Source organism: Pan paniscus, chromosome 15 (assembly GCF_029289425.2).
Source record: "Pan paniscus chromosome 15, NHGRI_mPanPan1-v2.0_pri, whole genome shotgun sequence".
Taxonomy (NCBI): domain Eukaryota; kingdom Metazoa; phylum Chordata; class Mammalia; order Primates; family Hominidae; genus Pan; species Pan paniscus.
Window position 1 is genome coordinate 75,488,204 of NC_073264.2, and position 21,059 is coordinate 75,509,262.

Genomic DNA, 21,059 nt, shown 5'->3' on the forward strand with positions numbered 1-21,059 from the left:
CCACCCTTGGTAGCTCCAGGCAGCTCCATGGAGCCTCAGTCACCTTGGCTCACATCCCTTCCTCCCTGTCCTCCAAGGCTCTTGAGCCTAGAAGGGCTTTTTTTCCAGGCACGGATCTTGCTTTGGCTTGCCTAGAGCAAGCCAAATGCAGGCCATCACTCTACAGCCAGACTACTCCAAGCAGAGGAATCCTGGGATGGTGCAGACACTCTGGCCACCACTCCTCCTAAGGCCCATACGTGGGCTTGTCCTCTCCGCAGGCTGCCAGGGGTCAGAGCAGCAGACATAGCAACAGGTCAGTCTTGGAGAAGAATGGGATTCAGGCAAAGGCGGGGCAGGTAGCACAGCAAGATACCTAGAGGGCACCAGGTGTTACAGAAACGTTTATTACAAGGATAAATCAGTACAATAATGGGACCTTAAAACTGCTGTGATGCAGGAGTGGAGGGCTGGGCAGTGCCCGAGGCAGGGGAGGACAGTGGGAAAAGGGATGCTCAGTGGTGGAGCCACAGCCCTGGGCTCTGGATGGGGCATGGGAATGACCAGGTTCCCACATCATGCACAGCAGAGGCCTGTAGCTTGAGTCCAGACAGGCCTGCCCACATTGGTGCTGCCCCCCGCCTACCTGGAGATGTCTCTAAAATTCTGGATGTGCCCTAGTGGCTGAGGGTGTTGAGACTGGCACTGAGCAGAGGTATCAGTGAAGATGCCCCAGGGGTAACCAGGTACCCACCACTGACCCCCTAGCATTCAGAGATGGGAAAACATCATTGGTCTTTGAGAGACAGGTGTGACGTTCCTCCTTGAGTTGGCAGAACCCTTAGGAATGGCTGTAGTTTGACTCCAGCCCAGATGTTCCAGGCAGAATCCAAACAGCCTGGAAGCTTCCCATGGAAGGTTCCTGCCACATCCCTGCCTACAAATACAAAGAGTTATGTGACCAAATCCCTTAGATGAATTCTATTCATCCTAGGCCTTGCTCAAGGGATACCTCCTCCAGGAAGCCTTCCTAAGCACTGCTGACTACTCAGCAGGCCATTCCTTCCCTGAGTCCCTTCCCTCATCTATACTCACTACTCCCTAGGGTCTCTCCTTGCTGCGTTTTCTGCAGGGCTGGACCTAGGGCCCTGCGCTCAGTGGCTGGTGAGCTGAGGGCACTCTCTGGGTCTAGTCTACTTGTGATGGCACCAGCTCACGGACCCCCAGGCAAAGCCCAGAAAAGGATGATAGGGGCGGGGAATGGGGGGAGAGTAGGAAGAGTCATGTAGTCCAGCAATATTTCAGGACCCTCTATTCTCTGTCATTGCAACTGCCTTTTGCACCCGCATGAAGAAGCTCCAAGAACCTGCCCTTGTTTCAGAGTTTACATACCGAGGCTCCTCTTCCCTATCTAGAATCTACAGTGCCTCACAAGCCCATGCAGAGATAAGCACCCTCTAGAATCAGAGACAGCAAGAGGCCCCCTTGCCTCCACGTATTTCCTTCTTGGCCTGCTGAGGTCTGGGCATGATGGGGCCAGACAGTGGAGTTGGGGGAAGCTCAGGCTGTCCCCAGGTGAAGATCCCTGTGGGCTGAAAGGATTGGGACGGGTCCCCTTGTGCTCTGGGCACCCCCTTTCCTCCCTGTAACCTCCTGCTCTTTCTCTGTGGGGAGGTTGGCAGGGTAGGTGGTGGGCTGGCTGTAGGGCAGGAGATCCTCTAGGGAATGGGCAGAATGGACGGAGCTAGGCCCTGCTGGGATGGCCTGGTGGGCAGCCCTGCCTTCTGTTTCCCGTCTGTAGCCTGGGTTAGAGAGTGGCGCCCCGGGCCCTGCTCTGGGGCTGGGAGCAGCGGGCAAGCAGAAGTGAAGGCTGAGCTCTGCAGGCTGTGGAATGGGGGTCTCCCCCTCAGCAAGCCACTCTCACGGGATCATCTTCAGGGGCTGGGCCTTTCCATAGGGTCTGCAACCCCAAGCCCCACTGCTTCCTCAGGTGGGCAGGGGAGTCAGGATGCAGGCCCTACTGGCTACTAGCCATGACCGTTCTGGGACATGTAAGCTGCCAGAGCCACCACCACAGCCACGTAGAGACCGGCCCCCACGGCGATGGCGAGTGTGGCTAGGAAGAGGGCCCGGCGGGAGGTGGTGCTGGCCAGGCGGAAGTCCCCTTTGGAGATGGCCTTGCTGGTCTAGGGAGAGAGACATGCTGATGAACAGGAGTGTCCCCACACCCAGCCAAACAGCCCAGCCTGCCAGGCCCCTGACCCCATCCTGCAGACGGGATGCCAAGCCCTCCAGTAGAGTGACGGGCCAGAGAAGGGACCTGGGCCCCAGGTGCTCTTACCCCCTGGGAGAAGTAGAAAGCAGCAATGCCCAGTGGCCAGAAGCAGCAGAGCATGGAGAAGAGAGTAAGTCCCAGGTGGTCCCTGGGAGGCAGCGTGAGAAAGTTGTCTTCACTTTCACTCTCCGTTGAAGTGGCATCGCTCTGCAAAACAGTGGGGTTTGGTGACCAGGCCCAGGATCAGCCCAGCCCCATCAGGCTGGCAAGAGGTTTTTTAAAAGGCAATGCCCAGTGGCCAGTGACATGGAGCAACAAGCAGTCTCTTCTGCCGCAGGTGGGGATGTAGGCTGGCCTTGGCACTTTCTACCAAAAGCCTTAACAATGGCACAATGATTCCACTTTTAGGAATTTATCACGAGGAAAGAAGGTAAATACCTACATCCAGGGTTGTTCATCATAAGATAGCAATTGTGAAAGAAGAGAAACACTCTCAATGGGCCAGTCACAGCGGCTCACACCTGTACTCACAGCACTTTGGGAGGCCGAGGCAGGTGGATCACCTGAGGTCAGGAGTTCGAGGCCAGCCTGGCCAACATGATGAAACTCCCTCTCTACTAAAAATACGAAAATTAGCTGGGCATGGTGGCAGGTGCCTATAATCCCAGCTACTTGGGAGGCTGAGGCAGGAGAATCGCCTGAACCTGGGATGCGGGGGTTGCAGTGAGCTGAGATCGCACCTTTGCACTCCAGCCGGGGCGACAGAGCGAGACTCCATCTCAAAAAAAAAAAAAAAGAAAAAGAAACACTTTCAATGACCAGTGACCAGGAGACTATGTTAATAAATGATGGAAGAACTCACAATGGAAGACCATGTAACCATTAACAATCACCTCTCAGGAATACATTAAATTACATGGAGCAATACTAAAATATGTTGCTTAGAGAAATAAAATCAGATTATAAAACTATGTACAGCAAGATTTCTTCTGGGGAGTGGGCTGGGGGAAAATGTGAATAAGAGACTTACACAATCATCCACCAAAATGTTATCTTTGAGTGTGCTGGGTTTAAATTATTTATATAATTAAGAAAACAAGAACAAGTGCTATTGAACAATGAAATAGTCAACTCAAAGCTAGTGTTTCTCAAAGCATTGGCTGTACATGTGTCCCAAGTCCCTTTTCTTTGGTAGTATACAGATTCCTGGGCCCTAATCCAGGCCTATTAGATCTCAATATCTGGTGATGGGGCTCTGGGAACTTGCATTTTATTTATTTATTTATTTATTTATTTATTTATTTATTTTTGAGTCAGGCTCTTGCTCTATCACCCAGGCAGGAGTGCAGTGGTGCAATCATAGCTCACTGCAGCCTCAACCTCCTGGGCTCAAGCAATCCTCTCACTTCAGCCTCCTGATTAGCTGGGACCACAGGCACATGCCACCACGCCAGGCTAATTTTTAATTTTTTTTTTTTGTAGAGTCAGGGTCTCCTTGTGTTGCTCATGCTGGAATCTGCATTTTAACCTCATGCACTCACCTCCTCTTCCTCCTGGTCATCCTCCTGGTCCCGCAGCTCCTCTTGTACCCCATAGGACACAGTCTGGATGGTGACATTCTCTGCAGCTTGGCCAGGTCCTGTGGGCTGCTCTGGAGGCCCCTCCTGGGGCTCCCTGTCCTCTGTGAAGCTGGTCTCACAGCTGCCTGCCCTGGGCTCCTTGACCTTGTCTCTCCCCAGGAGGCAGCTGGGCCGGTACCAGGCCTCCACGGCCAGCTGCAGGGACCCTGGGTCCAGGAGCTGGTGGGCTCCGGCAGGCCCAGCGCCACCTAGGAGGTAGGAGTAGAGCTTTTCCTGGCAGGACCAGCTGGGTGGGGTCTCCGGGTAGGGATAGGGGCCATGGAGATGGGCAGGGCTCCTGGGCAGCAGCGGGTTCTGTAGTTCACTCAGACTCTCCATGGTTCTGGGGCAGCTGCTGGGGAGGGGGGCCTGGGCCAGCTGAGCAGTCCTCAGAGCCTGTCAGAAGAGCAAGACAGACAAGCACTGAGGCCAGGGCACTGGAGGCAGGACCTAAAGTGGTGAAGAGCGTGGGTCCTGCAGTCGGACTTGGCTCAAACTCTGCCTCTGCCCTTTGCAAGATGCAGGACCTGGAACTGGCTACTTCACTTCTCAGGGCCTCCGTTTCTTTGTCTGTGGCTTGGGACTGGCAGTAGTGCTTACCCCACAGAGTTGGCATAGTCATTTGTCCATTCAACACATATTTATTGAGCATCAGCTATATGCCAGGCACTGTACTGGATGCTCGGGGTACCATGGTGGGAAAGATGAGAAGTAGGGAGAGGGAGCAGATGCCTGCTTTGTCTTCACAAAACTTCCATTCTGGTGGAGAAGACAAGTGTAAAATCAAGTCTCTGCCCTGAAGAAGTACAGCAGGTGCATGTAAGCACGCACAATGGATGGAGCTGACACAGAGACCGAGGGAAGGCCTTAGAGCTGAGATCTGAAGGAAGAGTGTGGGTCAATGAGGTGAAGGGGATGCAGAACACATTTCATGCAGAGGGAAGAATGTGTGCAAAGGCCCCGTGGTTGGATACAGGAAAAGGCAGGTGTGGTGCAGGGCACAGATGGAGGTGTGCGATGGGGTGTGGGGGCCAGACCGTGCAGCCTTGCTTGAGTCTAAGAGCGGGTACTAGGGTAGGATCTGGGTCCTGAAGCCTTCCCCATGGCTGTGTGTGGGGAGTGGACTGGAGAGGGCTGGACCGACTGACCCCATTAGGGGGCCTTTGCTATGGCTGCAGGCTAGCGAAGATAACTGGGGTTCAGTAGTGGTGTAGATGGAGGAAAGGGAACTGATCCTGGGAAATATTGACAGGACTCAGTGGCAGGTGGGACTTGGGGTTGAGAAAGGATTCATTCTAGGGTCGAATGGGAGCGCTCTGAGCCCAGAGCTCGGCACACGGCATGTGCTCACAGCTGTCAGCTCTTACTGAGGGAGGACGCTTGTCCCTAGCAATGGTCTTACAGGGATACACCTTAGTAACTTCCTCCCTAAGGCAAATTGGGACTTTGAGAAGTTCCTGCAGGATCTAAGGTGGGGCCTCCTGGGTTCTGAGGTCTGGACCTGCACATCCCATTTGGAAGTATGGAGACACTCAGGGCTTCCCTTCCTCCTTCAGCTGCTTTGAGCACCTACTGAGCACCTGGGAAGCCATAAACCGCCCCCCCCAACACACTGGGTGTGGCAGGTGCAAGTGGGGTATGGAGAGAGGCCAGGGGCAGGCTAGGGGCCCCGGGGACCTCCTGCTGTCCCCCTCCTTGGCCCATCGCAAAGCTGGAGGGTGATGGGGCTGTGTCTTGCCCTGGATTTCTAATCTGAAGATTGGGGATTCAGTCCTGGTCTTGATGCCTTGGGCAGATCTTCGTGCCCTCTTTCCTTATCTGTAAGGTGTGGATGGTAATAGGGATTACCATCCATACATCCCCATAAAGTTGTTTTGTGGAGCCAAAGAGGTGGCTGGGATGAGAATGTGTGGTAGATTTTGAGAGAGGGGGCTGCTGCCGCCCTGACTTCTGGGCTTCAGACTTTGGCGTCACCCACTTGGGGCCATGTCTGGCCTTCTAGCAGGTCTCTGCTAAGGGTGAAGGGCAAAGTGCAGGGAGATCCTTCTGCTCCCAGGCCTGCGATTATCTAGTCACCTCTCCAGTCCCAGCCCCCATGAGAATCCACAGCCAAATCCTGGAAAAGAGCAGTTTCTGCTTCTGCCCCAAGAGAAATGTCTGGATGCTAGGAAGCTGGTTCCTGAGAAACCCGAAGACAGAGCATGGCTCCAGGAACAATGCCCAGGTATTGGGACAGAGCAAGGGAGGAGTGGGGCCAATCAGACCTGGACGAAGACACTGAGGGTGTGTCCATGAGGGGCCAGGATCCCCTGGCTGACTTCCTAGGAAGCGGGGTGGGGGCTGCTGGCTGCATGAGGGCAAGGGGGCAAGAAGACACTACCCGTGGCTCTCAGCTCTGAATCCAAGACTGGCTGCCTCTAAGCTGGGCTCCAAGAACATCTAACAAATAATCATGGGGGTTACTCAGAGAAGGGGTTGTGGCCCAAGCGCCAGCTCCTCCCCCAGGGAGGGCACAGATGGTCCGGAGATGCTGGGCTGCCATGGGCCTGAGGGCCCTGCTGATGCATCAACCAGAGGTGAGTTCCATATAGGCTGTCATGCAGCTGTGGCAGATGTCTCTCCACAGGCAGAGATAGGGCGCACAGGCTTGGGCAGGTCATGCAGGCTTGGATCATAGCTCTTCAGTGCTCATAAATGCAGGGCCTCCTCCTTCCTCTCTGGGGGTCAAAAATACAGGGAACCCCTTGGATTATAGTGATGTGGAGGGCACCTTCCAGCAGGTGGGGAGCACAGAGTGCCCAAGGCAGAGGCCTTGCTGGGCTGGGCTCGTGGCTGGGCTCCTCTGGGCAGATTTCCAGCAGGACTGGTCTCTTCTGCCCTCCAAGGGCAGCTTTGGAGCCCCTGCCATGGTCTCCCTTCTCCCAATGGATGTGACCGTAGGTGTGGGGTTGAGGGCATGTGAGCTCTGTAAGCCGTATGGATTTGGGAGTCACGTACACTGAGATTCCATGCCCGGTCCACCCCCATCAGCTTTTTGATGTGGCCCCTCAGTTTCCCCAGTGAGTGATTGTATGAAATGGCCACTGGTGTCAATCAACTGTAGCACTAACATTCCATGATCCTGTGCCCCCAAGGAACCCCACAGAAGTGAAGTCTTGTTGTCCTCTGCCCCCTTTTGAGGGTCGGGGGTAGGTGAACACATGCAGAGCCTAGTGAGGGGCACAGTCATCCCCTTCCCTACCATAGCCCCTTGAGCAGGTTGAGGAAGGCAAAGGAAAGCAAGGCATCAGTTTTCCAGATGGGCGACAGAGCCATGGATTCATCTCGGGCTTCCCGACTGCCCCTGTACTGCCCCAGTCGCAGCCCTGCCCCTCCACCCCTGCCCATCTTGCCCACCCTCTGGGAATGGAGGACATGGCCCCCAAAGGTCCTCCAGCCTCTCCCCCAGCTGGCCATAATGTATGTCCCTTCAACCTGCAGCCTCGAGTCAGGTGCACTGTGCTGTCACCATCCATGCGGGCTGAGGCATGCAGGGGTCTTGGGGTGGGAGTGGGCAGCCCCAGGGCCCACAGAGCAGATTACTGCATCTGACTCACCCCTGCCCTATGCTCTGTCTCACCAGGAGGACTGCCCTCCTGTCTGATCTCTCCAGGAGGGATGGAAAGATACCTGAAGACCATAGGGGCATTTGAAGGACACTTGTTCAAAGCAGGCAGGGGCAGCTGAATCCCAGTTCTTCCCCCTATTCCCTCATCACTGCTCCTGTCAGACTTTCTTGGTCAAAGTACACCCAGCTGAGCCTCCGCAATCCCAGCCACACTCAGCCTTTCCCAGCTTTCCTCCTCCCTTGGGCTCTGATGGTGCCTCTAAGCAGGGCTTCTCAGCACTTCATGCACAAAGACACATGGTCCTGGCTTTACACAATATGAAAAACTGGAAGCCACCTAAACGTCCAGCAATTGGGAACAAGTTAAATAAATTACTGTGCACAATACGGTGGTACGAGGCCTTCGAACAGGTTTACAAAGAGTAATGACGTGAGAAAATACTCATTGCAGATTCGGTGAGAAAGAAGAAAAGAAAATGGTAAATGCATGTAATCTCAACTCCGCCAAAATGTCAAGAGTGATTATCTCCAGGGGTGGGAGCACAGGTGCTTTTCATTTTCTTTTTTATACTCTGGTTTTTCTGTTTTCCACATTTTTTTTTTTTTTACAATGAGCATGTACTACTTTTAAACCAGAAAAAAATTAAGTGCATAGATTTCTTCTGAGCCAAATTATCTAAAATCAGTTTAAAACCTCCTTAGGCTGAGGGGTTCTTTCTAGGTTTGGCGGCTGAGCACAGCATTAAAGCCTGCCCCCTCACATATACACTCACACACACACACACACAGACACACACTCACACCCACACACACCTCTTCTTCCATAAAGCAATCTAAGTTAGCAGCAGCTGCATCTGCTCACAGTCCAGCCAAGGGTCACGGTTCTCTACACAGCTCATACTCACCCCATATCCTACTAGGGCCACATGGGGAGTTCGCGGACGTGATCCTGGAGACCCAGCACAGATTCCTGACCAGAAGGAGAGGGTGGCAGGTCCCCAGACACAGCCTTCCTGCCCTTGGCTTGGCCTGGCCTTTCAGCCCATTCCTTGGGTCTGCCTCTCCCTGTTCACTGGAGTAAGGGACCGGCACTCAGAGCAGAGCAATTATCATCACCACCGTTGTGGTTTAGTCTTCCCTGGACGGTGTGTGCCTTCCAGACCCTGTGTGGTTACCTGAGGACCTACGGGTGAGTGTGCCCACACTCGTGTGTGTTTGTTTGTGTATGCATGCACGCACACGTGTGTGTGTAGGCATGCCTGTGTGTACTCTGCTCCAGAGGAACGATATGAGAGGTCTGGAATTCTGAAGCTGAGATTGCTCCAAATTGTGCAGCTGGGGCTGTGGGTCTGGGTCCCACAATGGGAGAGGGAGAGAAGGTGGCTCTGAGGCCGCAGCACCCAGGTTGTCTTTTTCTGAGCGGAGAACTTAGCTGGGCCCGAAGGTTTCCCACTCCCTGATTTGGGGATGGAGAGCACACTGCCACCTTCCAGACCAGGGGCAGGAAACCATTCAGGAATCCGCTGGAGTCCAATTACAGTCTCCTGCTGAGTCCAATTGCATTGGAGTCCAATCATACGGTGTGACATTGGTTCGTTTATCTGTCCAATGTATGAGAGATTTAGGAGGAGTTGATTTTTAACAACTCAGCTCAATATGACTCTAGGATTTTATTGGGAGAAGAAGAATAACTTACACTTACTGAGTTCTTGACCATGTGCCGGGAACTGTTCTAAATGCTCGTGTTGACTCTAGATTCCTGGTAATAGAATAACAACAGGACAGAGGGCTTCCTTTTTCAGCTGGGGCAGACTAAGTCATGTCACACCAAACCGCCAATAACAGCTAGAAAAGTGGTGTGGTGGGTGGGTAATATGAAGGCTTCAAGGAATCACCAAGGGAGTAAGAACTGGAGGGTCAGAATGCCAAGATCCCAGAGGAAAGAGAAACACAGGGAGGCCAGCCTGACACTTGGCACTGCGTTTCCCTTTGAGACCTTTCCTGATTCCTAAGGGGCAGCTTAGAGGCTGCTCTTCCAGAAACCTCAGGGCTGGGGGTGAAAAATTGGAGGTCAGGGCCTGTTAAGGAGGAGGGCCCCCAATAAATACCCTGGTTTTCAACTGGGACCTCTTTAGGGCTACATGCTGGAAGTAGGAGCAACTCAGAAACAAACCAGCCCTCACAGCACTGAAACCAGGCTTTGAATCGGCTCCACCCCTTGTCGGATGAAGGCGATCTGCACACAGCCCAGCTGCCCGCCAGAAGCGAAAGTTGTCCCAGGGCAGGAGTTCTCAGACTTCAGCATGCATCAACCTCACAGGGAGGACCTGTTAAACCTGGATTGCTGGATTTTACCTTAACGGTTTATGATTCTGGGGTGGGGCCTGGGAATTTGCATTTCTAACAAGTTCCCAGGTAATGTTGATGCTGCTGCTGGTCGAGGGACCACACTTTAAGAACCACTGCTCTGATAGTCACTGAAAAAAGAGTAAAAAAATGTATAATCACTATGAGGAATATGAAATAATAAAATTTTTTTCTTTTTTTTGAGACAGGGTCTTATTCTGTTTCCCAGACTGGAGTGCAATGGCATGATTCCAGCTCACTGTGCCTCGACTTTCTGGGCTCAAGGGATTCTCCTATCTCAACCTCCCAGGTAGCTGGGACTATAGGCATGTACCACCACGCCCAGCTATTTTTTTGTATTTTTTGTAGAAACAGGGTTTTGCCATGTTTCCCAGGCTGTTCTCAAACTCCTGGGCTCAAGCGAACCTCCCACCTTGGCCTCCCAAAGTATTATCCAAAAGGATAGTGCTATCAAAAAGGGGGCAAGAAAAAATAGAAAAAGGAATATAGAATAGGTGAGACAAATAGAAAGTAAATAGTTAAGATGTTAAGCTTATAACCAACTACATCAGTAATGACAATGAATGTAAATGGAATAAAATTGCCCAAAAAAAGACAAAGATAGTCATATAGTGTTTTATTCCACTTATTTGAAAGTCTAGGAAAGGCAAAACTATAGTGACAGAAAGCAGATGGGTAGTTGCTCAGGGCTGGGGGGAGAGGAGGGCATTGATTAGAAAGGGGCCTGAGGACTTTAAGGAATGTCAGAATTGTTCTCTCTCTTTTTTAAATGTATCTCTTTATTTTATTTTATAATTTTTAATTTATTGTTTCTTTTATATTTTCTTTTTCCACATGTTCTAATGTTCTATCTCTTGGTTGTGGTAGTGATTATAGGACTACATATATTTCACAAAACAAATTGAATTGTACACTTAAAATTAGTGAATTTTGTCATGTGTATTATATCTCAAAGATGACTTAAAAAAGACAAAGAGGCTAGGCATGGTGGCTCACATCTGTAATCAGTATTTTGGGAGGCCAAGGTGGGTGGATCACTTGAGCCTAGGAGTTCAAGACCAGCCTGGGCGATATAATGAAACCCCATCTCTACAAAAAATAAAAAAATCAATCAGGTGTGGTGGTGCACACCTGTAGTCTCAGCTACTTGGGAGGCCGAGGCGGGAGGATCGCTTGAGGCCAGGAGGTCTAAGCTGCAGTGAGCCATGATTGCACCACTGCACTGCAGCCTGGGCAACAGAGCAAGACTTTGTCTCAAAAACAAAAACAAACCAACCAACCAAACCAACCAACCAACCAAACAAACAAACAAAAAAGATAGATTGGAGTTAACAAAATATGCTGCAAATAAGCAATGAAACTTAAATGTGACAATCCAAAAAGGTTGAGAGTAAAAGGATGGAATAATAATAACACCCTGTGCTTACTAAGTTCTTACTGTGCTCCAGACACTGTTCTAAATGCTATATATCATCTCATTTAATCCTTATACTAGCCATGTGAAGTCTATGTCATCATCATCTCCATTTTACAGCAAAAGACACTGAGGCATAGGAAAGTTGTAGGTGCCCACAGCACACAGCTGGTGAGTGGAGAGCTGGACATGAGCCTTGGAAGTCTGACGTCAGAATCATGGTACCCTAATGCCACTATGTATCAGCTACCATTATTGGGTGCTTGTTTTGTTCTGAACGCCATGCCAAGTGCTTCAAATGGGTTATCTCATTTAATCCATCCTCTTTAACATGTGCGGAAACTGGGGTTTAGAGAAATTAAATCGATTTTCTGAGATCACACAGCTAGAGAGTGGCAGAGCTCTATTTGACCCAAGTCTGTTTGACCAGAATGCATGCTTTTAGCCACCAAACAGATGCAGGGATGGGAGACCAGAGGTCCTGGCAAAGGTGATAAAACAGCTGGCCTGAACAAGACCATGTTCTCCAGGATTTGCTGTAGGGCTGACACCTTGAGGACGGTTGCTGTGTGCACTGCCTGGTGGGCTCTGACCTGATTGGGAGGAGGCATCGTGAACACCGTTAAAGAGAGGCCAAAAGGACAGTGTGGTGTATATGACCAGGAGTTGGCTCACACCCTAGGATGGGGTCAGCCTTTATCAGAACCCTGTAAAATGGTAACAGCTGCTATTTATTGCATCCTCCCATGAGGTGTTCCATGTGCTTTATCTCAAAACTTTACAACAACAAATGAAGCCGGTTATTATTATTCCCCATTGTTTAGATGAGGAAACTGAGGCTCAGAACTTGCCCAAGATTAAACAGTGACAGAGACTGGATTTGACCCAGGTTTGATTTAGTCTAAAGCCTGGGCTCTGACTTCCCACTCCTTTCAGGGCATAACTGCATGGAGCTATGTGATTGGTGGATATGGAGGGTTGTGATATGTGGTAGGCGTGAGAGTGGTGAGGAGTTGATCTTGAATGAGTTAAAACCAGAGTCTTAAGTGACAGGAATGAGAAATGGGAGCGTTAAAAAAAGATTAAGAGATTTAGGGTGATTTAGCAGCCCAGGGGTAGCTGCCTAGATAACCCCAAGGGTCTGGATTCAAATAAATACCGAGCCTTTGTGAAGAAGTTGAGATACTGACCACTATCTCTCAGTGCAACAAGAGAGATTGCTTTTAAACTGAGAGATAAAAACCAGGACTTCCTAATCGGGCAGAAGATTAAATGTAAATTATTAAAATCCAGGGAAAAGGTGAAATCTTTTAGAACAGGCGCTAGACCATCTTCTAATCAGATCATGTATAAACTGTTCTGTAAACTGTGAAGTGTTGTGACTCTGGTGGCTGTTTGTTGATGGCTTGGCGCTGGATTTGAAGATTTCTGGCTGGTGATAAGCGAAAGAGCCACCAAGCCAGCTTGGAGTCATTAGCTGCAGCTTGCTGCATTTGAGAATAAAGGGAGAAAGAGCCAGGGGTGGCGAGGGGGGCGAGGTTGGCAGAGTCAAAGAAAATGGGGAACTGAGCTTTCTTTGTTTCAGTTTGCCTTCTCAACAAGCCTAACACAATTGATTATCCTTTCTCTCGCCTCTGTCTCCAACTGCTCCTAATTCCTGATCCTTCCTAATGGCACTTCAACATATTGTAGTCTCCCTCACTTAAAAAATAAAATCATTGTGATGATTGTAAAACCTGGCTGCAAATAATTTGACACTCTTTCTAGGAAGAGTTAGGGGGTCTATGCCCTTTCTCCCTAATCTGGGTGGGCTTGCAACTGCTTCAACCACAGAGCACAGCAAAAGTGATGCTATGTGACTTCTGAGGCCAAGGCATAAAAGGCCATCTTTCACCTTGCTCACTGGAACACTCGCTCTTGGAATCTTGAGCCATTCTGTAAGTAGTTGGATGATTCTGAGGCCACCATGCTGGAAAGGCCATGTGTGTATAGATGCTCTCATCGATGGAAGCTGCTGAGCCCAGCCTCCTCATCATCCCCAAGATGCCAGCCATTGTGAGTGAAGCCATTTTTGGTTCTTCAAACCAGCCCATCTGTCACCAAGTGACCTCTGTTAACGCCATACAGAGTGGAATGATCACATAGCTAAACCCTGCCTGCATTTCTGACCCTCCGAAGTCGTGAAGTATAATAAAATGTCTGTTGTTTTAAGCCACTAGGTTTTGGGGTAGTTGGGCAGCAACAGATCACTGGCACATCATTCCCCAGTGCCATTCCCCCTTTCAGCTCATGTCCCCTCTCTCCTTCACTTCCCATCTCTGTTTGTCAGAAGCTGCACTCACATTAGGATGCTCTAGCTCTCAGCTCAAAGGTCACTTCCTTAGAGAGGCCATCCCTAATTCCTCAGTCTAGATTTCGCCTCCCTGGTTATCTGCTCTTCACGGCTCCATGCTCCTTGCCTCTAAGTGCTTATCACAGTCTCTATTTATATATGTGTGATTCATTCATTAGCGTCTTTCTCCTTCACCAGACTGTGAGCTCCAGCGGGGTGGTAACGGTCTGTCTTGCTCCTCCCTGCATCCCCTTGCGTGGCATATACTAGGCACTCAATAGACAGTGGATCTCATGAATGAATGAGTGAATTAGTGAATGGGTGAGCTAGGTGTACTGAGACTCTCTGGGAAGAAAGTACTTTCCAGGATTTGGGGTAGATGGAATACATCTGGCTGAGGCACATTTGGTTCTGCACAATAAACATTTCTTGAACAATTACTTCAGGCCAGTTATTGGGTTGCAAAAATAAACCAGAAGTGGCACCTGCTGTGAGGAAGGGTAGAAAACACAGACTAGCAAATACAAAGTTTCAATAGATGGAGTAAGTTGTGCTAGCAGCACACAGAATGCTATGGGTGCATTGATAAGGGACCCCTATTATGGGATGGCAGCAAACGTGATGGTGAGAACTAGGAAGAGGCTTCTCAGAGCAGGTGACTTCTGAACTCAGTCTTGAAGGAAAAAGTAATCATCTAGGTGAGCGAATGAGAGAAGGGCATTTCCAGAAGAGGTTATAGCACAAAAGCATGGGGTAGTGATATAGAGGGGAAGCCAGGGAGTTTGGTAGCGATGGAATGAGGCAGGAGAGGTGGGAAGGCCTCCCATGCCATGCAGAGGAGCACTGGGGAGCCAGTGATGGGTGTAGCAGGAAAGTTCTATGGTCATGCCTATGTTTTAGAGCACTCTGATGGGCGGCAGGGGATAGAAAGGATTTAAGGTGGGTGAGAATGGAGGCTAGGAGTCCTGTTAAGAAACTATTGTAGGAATGCAGGCAGAAGGCCAGGCACGGTGGCTCACACCTGCAATCCCAGCACTTTGGAAGGTCGAGGCGGGTGGATGACTTGAGGTCAGGAGTTTGAGACCAGCCTGGCCAACATGGTGAAACCCCATCTCTACTAACAACACAAAATTAACCAGGTGTGGTGGCGTGCACCTGTAATCCCAGCTACTTGGGAGGCTGAGGCAGGAGAACACACTTGAACCTGGGAGGCGGAGGTTGCAGTGAACCAAGATCATGCCACCCACCAGCCTGTGTGACAGAGTGAGACTCTGTCAAAAAAAAAAAAAAAATGCAGGCAGGAGAGGATGAGGACCTGAAACTGATCTGTGGCAGAATTGAAAAGGAGGAAGAGTCAGATCTAAGGAGCAATTAGGAGGCTAAATGAACAGGAATCTGTGGGTCACTAGAAGTGAGGAAGAGGAAGAGGAAGACGACAAAAGTGACTCCCAGGTTTCTGGCTTTGTCAACCAAATAGAAGGCCATGCAACCACCTGAGACAGAAAACCTAAGGGGAGGCTGCTGCCAGTTCAAGAGGGTAGCCTGAACACAAATGACCACCTCTTTTCCTTCTTAAGTTTCTATTAAAATGACAGGATGTATATCTTTTAAAAGAATAAAATCATAATAAATCCTGTGGAAAACAAAAAAGAATTAAATCAGTGGGCCAGAAATTCCTGGAGATAAAGAGCAGATGAGATTCCTTGGTGAGGAAATCAGTGTAGAGAAACCTGTAGCCCCAAACACTGGAGGTAAGAACAACTCCCATTCAGAAGAGTGGCCTACTGTGGAAACAAACTTAGCCAACTTCAGAGGAAATTCATACTAGCTGCTTGTTCTAGTCAATGCCTTCCTTCATTCCTAAGTATAAATGGACAACAAAAGATAATAAAAAACAACTACAGGAAAATAAAAGAGAAGGATTAAATAAACAAATAGAACAAATGACCCAATAAGATCCCAAATCATTCAAGTTACAGAAAAAAAACTTTGAAAAAAAATTTTTTGAATTCATATCCTCAGGCAGATATAAAAGAACACTGCATCTATGAAACAATAACAGGCTGCTATGAAAAAGAGCAATTCAAGAACATGAGCATTTTGGAAATTAAAAATAATCGCCGAAATTTTCAAAAATTCAACGAAAAGACTGGATAATAGACTAGGCATAGATAAAGTAAGACCTTTCAATGTAAAAGAAAAAGTAAATGAAATTGTCTAAGACTAGAGCAAAAAGACAGAAACATGGAAAAGGTAAAAGAAAGGTAAGGGACATGAAGGAGAGTCCCAGGAGGTCCAACATCAATCTAATAGGAGTTTCAGAAAGACACAATGGAAAGACTAGAGGAGAAAAATAACAAAGAAGCAGAAGCGTCAAGTGTTTCCTGAACTAAAAAACAAAAAGGAATATTTAGATTAAAAGGCCCACCAAGTACCAAGCTGGAAAAATGGGACATACAGACACACACACAGAAGAGCAGGATGGGGAGAAGTGGACGAGTTTTGTTTTAAAGTGTGTTAAAGAGTAGAAATTCTGCCTGGCTGCTGGATGTATGGAGTCGAAGCCCTAGGTAGTGTTCAGGGCGGGAAAGAGATTTGAGAATCGTCGAAGGACCTTTGGAGAGAGAGAAGAGGAGGGAAGAAGAGAGAACAGAAAAGGAGAGGAGAAAGCTGATGGGGGAACCCGGGAAAGACAGATAAAACAGCTTGAACACTTCTTGGCTCCCACAGGAGGTTTCTTAGTCACTGTCTTACAGGGAGAATCAATTGCCCTCTTTCTACCCCCTGCCACCCTGGGCTCCCACGGGCCAGACTGGCCTCTCCTTTAAAGCATAATCCACCTGCTTGGGAGATGGGCTTGCGGCTGACAAGGGTGAAGATTGCTGACAGGATTGGGATGGTGGCTCTGCTACTCAAATTAGTCCATTTTCAGGTGGAAATCAAATCTTTTTTCTCACTGAAACAACCTGTCTCTCCGCTGAAGCAGCTCATTCCCAACCACTTAGAAGCAAACAGCACATCTAATGGCGGAAGATAACACACCTAATGAAGAGTTTCAGCATCCGGCCCCACTCCCTGCTTGGTTTGCTTGCTGGGTGATGGGGGTGGGGGCAGCTGCAGGGAGGAAGGAGAAGAGAGAATAAGGCGGGAGGTAAGAGAAATGAGGACTTGACATAAACGGCGGGGGTGAAGATCAGTCTTTAGTGTCCCCTGGCTTGCAGCAGAGGGGACCTTGCCCCATATGAGATGCCAGCTGAGTCCCGGAGAAGGGAAAGGGGTTGGAAAATGCAGGTTTAGAGAACTGGGATATTCCTTCTCCCAGGCTGAAGGCTGTTCCTCCTGCTTCTGTCTGCCCAGTGTACTTTGGAGCTGGAAGCCCCTCTAGGATGCACAGATGAATTGGCTTTTGGACTTGAAGGTAACCAGTGATGTGCAGATATCTCTGGATATTCTCTGCTTCTGCCATTTTGTGTGTATCACGCAGGGGAAGGGACCTGCATGTGTGTATTTCAACATTTTAATCTCTCTCTTCACACACACACACACACACACACACACACAATTTCTCTTTTTTTTCTTTCTTTCTTTCCTTTCTCTCTTTTTTTTTTTTTTTTTTAAGACAGGGTCTCCCTCTATCGCCCAGGCTGCAGTGCAATGGCACGATCTTGGCTCACTGCAGCCTGCACCTCCCAGGCTGAAGTGATTCATGCCTCAGCCTCCCGAGTAGCTGAAGTTACATGCCTGGCTACTTTTTGTACTTTTAGTAGAGATGGGGGTTTCGCCATGTTGGCCAGGCTGGTCTCGAACTCCTGACCTCAAGTGATCCACCCGCCTCAGCCTCCTAAAGTGCTGGGATTACAGACGTGAGCCACTGCACCTGGCCACACAATTTCTTAATGACCATGTTGCATTTATTCTTCCTCTTTCTCAGCAGCCCCCCCGCCCCCAAGATCACCCAATCATGTGCCATATGCCAGGGTTGACTCCCTTTTTCCCTTTGAGGCCTTGTAGAAGGGCCCAGAATAAAAGCCTCAGCAAGGAGGGAACAAGAGGGGAACACAGGAAGCAGCCAATGGGTAGTTTTCCCCGGTCAGGAGAGGAGCCAGATGTCATCTGCCTGGGTGACCAGAGATGCCCTGCACCCTGACAGCTCTGGGAGTGGGGTGTCCACCCAAACAGCTGCAGAAGGAAGGCTAGTGTATTGTCCTCACCCCAGTAGCAGGCCAGCTCCTCTGCAGACCAGCCTTGCAGAAAAGAAAACACCTCACTAGCTTGCTGTTGCTGCTGCTGCTGCCGTCACTTTGTTATGAGGGTTAGTGACTGTCCATTAACTCCAGAGAGCTGATTCTTGCCAGTGCTGCACCAACAGCTGGGAGCCAGAAAGCGATGACGTGAGGAGGGGGGACTGGTCCCCCACCCTGGCTGGGCACTCACAGAGTAATTCGGCGAGGTCACTGGCATGGCTTACTCAGCTCTACCGAAATGCCAATTAGCTAAGGTTTTTCTGAACATCGGCTGGACCTGCCACAGTTGAGGGAAATTATTATCAGAGAAACTCATTTTGATTGATATATATATACACACACACACACACACACGTAACACACATATAAATTCTCTGTAGGGATGGATATTTCCTGCTTGTCCCCTCCTCTGGTCTTCCTAGGAGGGAGATCATAGCCAGGCAGGGTCCCTGGTAGGAGATGGCCAATGGTGGGGTCCCTGGCCCTTTGTTACTCACAAGAGATGGTGGTGGTGGTGGTGGTGGCAGGGATAATGGGGTGGTGGTTCCTGGCCTCTGGGCTTGGAGGCAGGAGCCCCTCTCAGTTCAGTCATTCTGAGTCACACTTATGGCTTTCCCAGAGAAATAAGAGAGGGGGTTCTTAAGAAAACATCAGAAATATAAATGGCTTTTTCTGGTTCCTATTGCTCACTTTCACTCCATTCATAAAATCCAGTTCATTACTAAAAGGTCATTAACTTTGTTGTCAAACCAGGTTGATAAAGCCGGCATCCTGTATTCAAGCAGAATTGAGGGGTTTATGGGTTTAGGACAGCCTCAGAAAGCCCTACAGAATATCAGGGCTTGAAATCTTAACTCATCTAGCCCAACTCTCTTCTTTTACAGATGAGAAAAATGAACCCCCAGAGGGGAATGGACCTGCCTGAGACAGCGGCAGATCTGTGACCAGAACACAGGGCTTCTGACTCCCAGTTAAATGCTTTTATTCTGATACATTTTAACATTTCATTCCCTCATTTTACACCCGATTACTGAGTCCTTACTATCTTCCAGGTGCTGTTGGGGAGGGGGTCATGAAGGGGGACAAAGAGATGAAAACAACACAATTCCTGCCTTCAGGGAGCTCTTTCCCTAGATCTGTGGTTCTTAGGGAGAAAAAATAAAAACCGGTGAGTCAGACTCTCACCTTATATTATCTCCTATAGGTGATGATGGAAGAGGAGAAGAAGGGAGGGCACACTTTTTTCTCCTTAAGGTTTATAAGTTTGGCTTCACTGATTCTGGGACCCCACGGTGGCCAAGGACAAAGGGAGACATGGCCATGCTGGGAGAAGAGGGGGTAGGGGTGACAATAATCAGGTCACTGCCAGCAGGCCTGGCTAGGGGTTGGGAACAGTGACAGCAGCGCACACTGGTATGGAGATGTACAGGTGGCAAGCCTCCAATCAGGTGCATTGTTTTTCATTGGGTCCCAAGGCAGTTCCCTGAGGTGAGCAGAGCGGTGACCTTATCCCCACTCTAGGGGTGAGGAGGATGAGGTTGAAAGAGCTTAGGGAACTAGCTAAAGCCAGTAAATGCCAGCACCCAGCCAGGAACTCCTACTCTAGTGCTCTTTCTACCCCTGGGGGTAGGGAAGTTGTGTTGGGTTGGAGGGTGGGGATAAAGCAGTAGAAAGAAGTGGTCAGCCACAAGGGTAGGCCAATTCTTCCTCCACGCAGTTTTATTTTGATCGCTACATTCTGCCAGTCATAGAGAACTCTGCTCTGAAGAACTAGAAGCACTTTGCAGGCCTGAATGAGCTCATTCAGCGCACTCTTGCCAGAAAGAGAGAGAACTCCTAATGGAGGCTCTGTCTAGGGTCACCAGCACATAATAGAAAACAGGGCCCAGGTTCCCTGACTCTTTGCCCTCATGCGCCAAGAGATGCGATGCAAATCCTGCCTGCTTCTGTGAGCGTCAAGAGTGTCATAGGAAAAAAAAATTGAGGTATCTTCCAGGACCTCCTTCCTTCCCTGAAGAAATGGGTTAATCCATCCTAAGGGGCCTTGGCCCAAGAGCCAATCCCTTGGCCCAAGAGCCATTTCCAGGGCAGAGAAATCTCAGAGCAGGGGGTACCACAGCCACCTCAGTCACCCGGGTGAGCAGGCTTGGGTGCCAGAAGAGGGGAGCTTAGTGAAGCCTGCTCAGATTTTGCTAGTGTCGCAAAACCTTGGTGGGGACTGGGGTACCAGGGAGTCTGAGGCTCTAATCAGTATTTCTTGCCGTCAGTAGGCAGGATGTCTAGGAGCTGCCTGAGGTCAGGGTCAAGGCCTGATGTTGTGAGGTTATGGTGTCTTGACCCCAGTTCCTCAGCCCCCTCCCAGCACCCCCAGCCTGCAGGATGAGGGGTAGGGAGGGACGAAGTGCAAGCCTTGGCGGAGTGCAAGGTGCGGCCAAGCAGGGAGTCAGAGCCCCTAGCCCCGAGAGGGCTCCCGTGCCCTCCCCAGCTCACTCCCCGCTCCGCGCCTAGCTCTGCGCTCCCGCGGCGCCCCCAGACCGCCCCTTACCTGTCCCGCCGCGGACGGTCCCGCCTCCTCCGCGGGGCTCGGGGGCTCGGCATGGGCCGGTGAGCGACGGCGCCCCCGCCTCGCGGTCGCCGTGGAACTCCCAGGAGGGCTCCCCTGCTCTCGTCCCCGCGTCCCTGAGCCGCCGCCGCTTCAGCACCGCGGACAGCTCCCGCCCGCAGCCCGCCGCCGCCGCCCGCCCCGCCCCGCGCGGTCCCGGGAGCCCCGCATCCTGGCCGGGCCCCGCCGCCGCCGCCGCCGCCGCCGCCGCGCAGCCCTCGGCCCGGCCCGAGGCGGCTCCGCGCCGACTTGGGAGAGCAGCGAGGAGGGTCCCCCTCCTTCCCGCCTCCCGCCGCCGCCGCCTCCCTCGCTTCCGTGCTCCGTGCTCCCTTCCACGCTCCGGAATCAGCCCACCAGGCACTCCGGACCCGGCTCCGGGGCGGGGCGGGGCGGGAAGTCGGGGGAGCCCGGAGGAGGCGGCGAAGCGAGGGGCGCGCAGCTGGAACCCGCGTACCCGCTTCCTGGAGCCGAGCCCTCTTTCCCAGGCCTTCTCTCCCCTCCTCCCGCGCACCCCAGAGCGATGGGAGGCCCTTGGGCTTCTTGAAGCATTTTGGAGCTCCTAGGCTCCAAAGCCAGCCCTGAGTTTTTAACATTGATCTGCCCTAAAAAGAAAAACAAAC

General features: G+C 50.7%; 1 protein-coding gene across 3 annotated transcripts; it reads right to left on the bottom strand.

Moving 5' to 3' along the window:
• Window positions 1-370: 370 nt before the first annotated feature.
• On the bottom strand, window positions 371-21,047 carry SYNDIG1L (synapse differentiation inducing 1 like). 3 transcript variants are annotated; one of them, XM_034937830.3, is made up of 5 exons: window positions 20,383-20,556; window positions 9,836-9,957; window positions 3,796-4,269; window positions 2,321-2,461; window positions 371-2,165 (listed from the first exon to the last, which is right to left on the bottom strand). In XM_034937830.3, exons 3-5 carry the CDS (start codon window positions 4,210-4,212, stop codon window positions 2,007-2,009), a joined length of 717 nt encoding a protein of 238 aa, XP_034793721.1. In that variant the 5' UTR covers window positions 4,213-4,269; window positions 9,836-9,957; window positions 20,383-20,556; the 3' UTR covers window positions 371-2,006. The 3 variants fall into 3 exon arrangements, 2 of the variants coding, with proteins under 2 accessions (XP_034793721.1, XP_003824212.1); XM_003824164.4 differs by lacking the exon at window positions 9,836-9,957 and having other exon boundaries at window positions 20,383-20,691; XR_004666230.2 differs by lacking the exons at window positions 371-2,165; window positions 2,321-2,461; window positions 3,796-4,269 and adding an exon at window positions 9,222-9,239 and having other exon boundaries at window positions 20,383-21,047.
• Between the last annotated feature and the right edge of the window lie 12 nt (window positions 21,048-21,059).